Source organism: Phyllobates terribilis, unplaced genomic scaffold, assembly GCF_046119375.1.
Source record: "Phyllobates terribilis strain yellow unplaced genomic scaffold, ASM4611937v1 Scaffold_13__5_contigs__length_258822181, whole genome shotgun sequence".
Classification (NCBI taxonomy): Eukaryota; Metazoa; Chordata; class Amphibia; order Anura; family Dendrobatidae; genus Phyllobates; species Phyllobates terribilis.
The window spans coordinates 102,550,917-102,556,310 of NW_027362773.1; the positions used below are offsets into that span (position 1 = coordinate 102,550,917).

The 5,394-nt window shown below is 41.7% G+C and overlaps 1 protein-coding gene across 1 annotated transcript; it reads left to right on the forward strand.

Annotated features, from left to right (window-relative positions):
* Positions 1-488: 488 nt before the first annotated feature.
* On the forward strand, positions 489-3,441 carry LOC141174536 (chymotrypsinogen A-like). Its single transcript, XM_073659472.1, has 7 exons — positions 489-626; positions 733-836; positions 2,164-2,243; positions 2,444-2,522; positions 2,647-2,827; positions 2,971-3,104; positions 3,233-3,441. The coding sequence occupies exons 1-7, from the start codon at positions 575-577 to the stop codon at positions 3,392-3,394; spliced, it is 792 nt and encodes a 263-aa protein (XP_073515573.1). The 5' UTR covers positions 489-574; the 3' UTR covers positions 3,395-3,441.
* The last annotated feature ends 1,953 nt before the right edge of the window (positions 3,442-5,394 follow it).

Below are 5,394 nucleotides of genomic sequence, written 5' to 3' on the forward strand. Positions count from 1 at the left end.
TGATGACCATGTATGTGAAATGGTGTTCTATGGAAACTGTTAATGTGTAATTGGTGAGGACATGGTGCAGAAGTGGAGTTTTTCCAAGAGTTGGCAGTGGGACTGTGGATGGTTCGAGGGATGGAGGTAAAGCTGGGGTGGAGTCCCAAGGGGACCCGAAAATGTTGCTAGTGTTGGGCCCTTAAATTCCTGGTGGCACTCCTGATTCTATAGAGAGAACCTGCGGCAATATCTGACGTCTTGCTAATAATTCCAGCAGCTGTGCAATACTAGGGGAATTCTGAAGACACGACCTGTTGGGGAATCTTGAGGACTGCAGTTGAGAAACACTGGTCTATAAGAACTGCCGTAGTTTTCTTAGAAAATTAGATCAATTATAACACCTGTTTTTTCATTTATCTTTCTCTGCATGTGCAGAGTGTAGAATGTCAAGGCTATATGATAAGAGGGAACAAAAATACAAAAATAACACATATACGTGAATTTCTAAGGACCTGTCTTGTGATTGGTGACTTGAGAGTATATAAACTGGACAGGTTACTTCTCAAGCCAATTACACAAGCAGTGGATAACCATGGCAGTCCTGTGGCTCCTTTCATGCCTTGCCCTTCTGGGAGGAACTTTTGGTAAGATGAAAAATTCCTTAAGTACAAGTACTTTTAATATTTTGAATTTCCTATATTCATTTCCTACATTGAAGAATGTTTTTTTTATTATTTTTTTAATGATTAGGCTGTGGTGTGCCAGCCATTAAACCCATTATTTCTGGCTATGCCAGAATTGTAAATGGTGAAAATGCAGTGTCTGGTTCTTGGCCATGGCAGGTGTCTCTTCAGGTAATGTGAAAAATATAAAGATTTTACACTATCTTATTTTAAGTCTCACTTTCTGAAAAACATGTCTACTGCACTCATTGTGTAGAGGTACTTCTGATATACACTAATGTGGACAACATATACTAATGTGGACAAAGTGTGGCTTTGCTTGCCGTAAATAATCATTTTACTTTCCACAAACTTTGCATAAATTAATAGTACAAAGAAACTTTGTGATACAGCTTATTATAAAAATATGCTTCTTTCTCAACTTATGAGACACTTCTTCTCTCCCTGCCTTCTGAACATATCATCCACTCTTAAAAGCTGCTAAAACCTTTTCTTGTAAAAACAAGACCGCCATCTCACTGAGGTATCAGGTTACAGCTACCTACTGAAGGTAGAGGATGACCAGAAGGAAAAACGGAGAGATAGAGCTCATACTGAAGCTTTTTCATAATATTTTTTTCGCTACAATGCTGGACTCACAGTTACACTGCTCAGTACTATTGAATAATTTTCTTCATGGTGGTGCTGCTTCTGAACATATAATACATAGAGAAAGAAAACCAGGAATCCCTTATGTCTCTGTGTATGAGAGAAATCACAGCAGTTACTTTCCACCCACAAGCTCAGTGACATTTGAAAATTATGCATAGTGCCAGCAGAGGGGAAAATCATCTTTTTTTGCGGTGAGGGGGTGAGGGAGGACTAGAAGGAAAACAGAGAAAGAGATCATATTACAGCTTTTAATGATTTTTTTTTTCAAAGCTGGACTCACAGTTACACTGCTCAGTACTGATGGATAATTTTCTCCATGCTGCTGCTGCTGCTTCTGAGCGTATGATACATATAGAGAGAAAAGCAGGATTCCCTTATGCCTCTGTATACTATGTAGGAGAGACATCACAGCAGTTACTTTCCACCCACAAGTTCAGAGACAATTGAAAATTATGCATACTGCCAGCAGAGGGGAAAATGATCTTTGTGTACGGTGAGGGGTTGAAGGAGGACCAGAAGGAAAACAGAGAAAGAGATCTTGCTGCTGCTGCTGCTACTGAACATACATACATACTTTCCACCCACAAGCTCAGAGACAATTGAAAGTCATGCATTGTGCCTGCAGAGGGGAAAACCGATAAAAAATGCAGGCTACAAGTCACAGAATGGCCAGAAATGGTGTTATTCCTCATGCACACACAGCTTTTTTGGAAAAAATTACCTTAAATGACGCCTTAATTTTAACTGTTAATGCGCCATTAGTTTTAGCAATGTGAGAGATAAAGCTGTAACATGTTTCTGTGATATTAACAAGCAACTTAGTAACACATATGATTACACCCTACAGGACAGGACTAGCTTCCACTTCTGTGGTGGTTCCCTGATCAACAGTCTGTGGGTCGTCACTGCTGCTCACTGTGGTGTCACGTAAGTGATTTATATCTCGCAGTTTATATTTATGGTAAGCTGATAAGTGTGAAATCGCCACTAGACTGTACAGAAAATGATAAAACTACAGAAACAAAACAAAAGTGTGAGTTTTATTATATAATTATTTTTCTGACTTGATGTGATAAATCTAATAGTAAAACAAGAATGTTTTTACTCTTTTCCTCTCTTATGCGCAGAACCTCCCACCGTGTAGTTCTGGGTGCATTTGATCGTTCTTCCAGTGCTGAAGCTACTCAGACCATGACCATTTCCAGGGTAAGAGATGCTAAAAAATCTAATATTGATGAACATATATATGTTAATAGATCACATATAGTACCTAATGGAAATAATTGTAAGGTTTATTTAATAAATAGAAATATTGACTTTTTTTTAACAGGTCTTCAGACACCCCAGCTACAGCTCCGTCACCATTTCCAACGATATCACTCTTATCAAGCTCGCCAGCGCTGCCTCTTTTACCAGTCGTGTGTCCCCAGTGTGCGTTGCTGCTACAGCTGATGTATTCAATGGAGGAGAGAGATGCGTCACCACTGGATGGGGCTACGTTAGTGCTGCATGTAAGGATTGCAAAGTCCTGTAACTATAGTGTCAAGATATTTATAATATAACTTCAGATGAATGGCCAACCATGTAATATTAGGGCTCTTTAAGTCCATCAGATCAGACTTTTCTAAATATTACATGTCTTTATTTTGCTCAGCACAAATTACACCAAGCAAACTGCAGCAGGTAGCTCTGCCTCTTCTGACCACAAGTGACTGCCAGAGATACTGGGGATCCAACATCCAGAGCACCATGATCTGCGCTGGAGCCTCTGGTGCCTCCTCCTGCATGGTATGAGATTTTACTGATTTAAGGATATTAAGGATATTTTTTGCTAATCTAATATTCTGTTCTCGGATAAACAGAATGAAAGTTTCAAAAATATCATAATTTGCTCACTATTTTTCATTCTTCTGTAGGGTGACTCTGGTGGACCTCTTGTGTGCCAGAGAAATGGAGCTTGGACCTTGGCTGGTATCGTGTCCTGGGGAAGCTCTTCCTGCTCCACCTCTACTCCCGCTGTCTACGCTCGCGTGACAGTTCTTAGATCCTGGATGGACCAGACTGTTGCTGCTAACTAAATGTTTCTTTAAGACAAATTGTCATTAATAAACTTATTACACCAGGATTTCATTTTGTTAGAACTTTTTTTATTTATATTGCAATCAATGATATAACAGATTTACAAAAAAAACAATATACAGTTATGCAGCGGTCTATAACATCAAATTGTAACTACTATTAGAATTATTAGTGTAGACATTTTCTATAAAATAATAGCTAGTTCCCTTAACAGTTAATATTGTGCACAAAGGACCCAAAAGTATTAGTTTCTGATCTTAAATGTATTATTTTTCATTAAACATTCCATACATCTAAATATACTGTATATATATATATATATATATATATATATATATATGAGATGAATATTAGCGCGTCCGATCACTTGATGCCCAGAGGCATTCTCTAAATGATCATTGTCATTTCAACAAGCTTTGCATAAATCATTAATATATACGCAAATATCCTTTGCAATATATCTTACCAGGGTAAATTGGTTTTGATTTGTTCCTGTTTACTGTAGGGGTTAATTGATTTTATAGTTTGATAATTTTAATAGACTGGACTTTTACAGATGTGGCAATACCCAATATGTGTGATGAGGAGTCACATCTCATGGACTAGCTGTAAGTCAGGGTAGTCAAGGAGTCCGAGGGCAAGAGCCAGGAGGGTACGTCATAAACAGAGGGAAGAGGCAAAGGCATAGTCCTGTAACTGTCCAAAGCAAAAATACCAGGAGAATAAAGGATCAGAGCAAAGAGGCTAGACAAAACGGATGGTGAGAACAAGGTCCAAGGTCAGACAGCAAAAGGATCCAAAAGCAAAGCACAAGGCACAGAGAAAAAAAACTACATAGAACTGAATCTACGTTTGTTAGAGATCTGGGACTGACAGCCCAGCTAGGTAGCTGGGCAATCACCTGGGACAGGGAACACCTGATGGCAGCCCATCAACTCTCAGTCTCACATTGGATGGCCGAGCTGTCAATCAAAACACAGACAGCTCAGGAGGCCCCTGCATCAGATTAGATGACTGAGCTGCCAATCAAAGTAATAACTCAGTGCAGTAGTCCTCAGCATTGCGGCCCCCCTGTGCCAGGTTCATTATCTTTGCCTCAGTGACCTGGATCCTGTCGGATTCGTCATAGATCAGACCTAAAGTGTCAAAAAAGGTGTCCACAGAAGACCATTCTGGGGCCTCTGGGGACAAGGATAATGCTCAGGTCTTTGGGCCTCCTCACAATATGGGCATGATTATTCCCACCTGCTGGAACTCATCCCCTGACGACCATGGATGCACTAAGCCTCATGAAGAGACTTAAGTAGTCTCGAAAGCTTGCTATTTGTTACCATCTTTTCAGTTAGCCATTAAAAGGTATCAACCACTGAGGACTCTCAAATTTTAATGTTTTTGTGGAGGTGACGCGCCCCCGGGGCAATGGGGTACTCGGCAGCCAGGCCTATGGATGCTGGTGGGGGATATGTCACAGTGGGTGGCCCGGTCCGTGGCCCAGGGCAGTCAACCAACAACGGGATTGGAACTTGGATAAAAATAAAAATAAAATAAATAGTTTGTGACGCCACCTGTGGTACCTGGTAAGGATTACCAGCGCTGCTGCAGACCTCCGGGGGGTGATGGGATGGCAGCTGAGGTGTTTCTGCTCCCCACAGGTGGAGCGGGCCCCCGGGGCAGAGTGGAGTTTGATGGTGAGTGGTGATGCTGGGGCTTGTAGTGCAGGCGGGATGGCGCAGCAGGAGTAACTGACAGAGACAGGGGATTCGCTTCAATACCTTTACTGGTGCGGATGTCAGGTACAGTCCAGGGTACTCAGTAGGATGGGTGCACTTCAGGCCTTCTCCCCAGTGAGCGGGTATAAGGCCTCCTGGTCCGTGTCTGCCTCTCTGTATGCTCCTGGCCAGCCTGCAACTGGGCCAAGCTTATGTGTCGTGCTGTTCCTTCACCTGTCGCTCGGTAGTAGGACCTTCTGCTGGCAACCACTATCCCTGGTCGCCGGGGC

What these genes read in the sequence shown, in the direction of transcription:
- LOC141174536 (XM_073659472.1), top strand. Translation starts at nt 575, where the DNA reads ATGGCAGTCCTGTGGCTCCTTTCATGCCTTGCCCTTCTGGGAGGAACT. An exon ending in CCTTCTGGGAGGAACTTTTG is followed by an intron (nt 627 to 732) that starts GTAAGATGAAAA and finishes TTTAATGATTAG; the next exon opens with GCTGTGGTGTGCCAGCCATT. An exon ending in CATGGCAGGTGTCTCTTCAG is followed by an intron (nt 837 to 2,163) that starts GTAATGTGAAAA and finishes TACACCCTACAG; the next exon opens with GACAGGACTAGCTTCCACTT.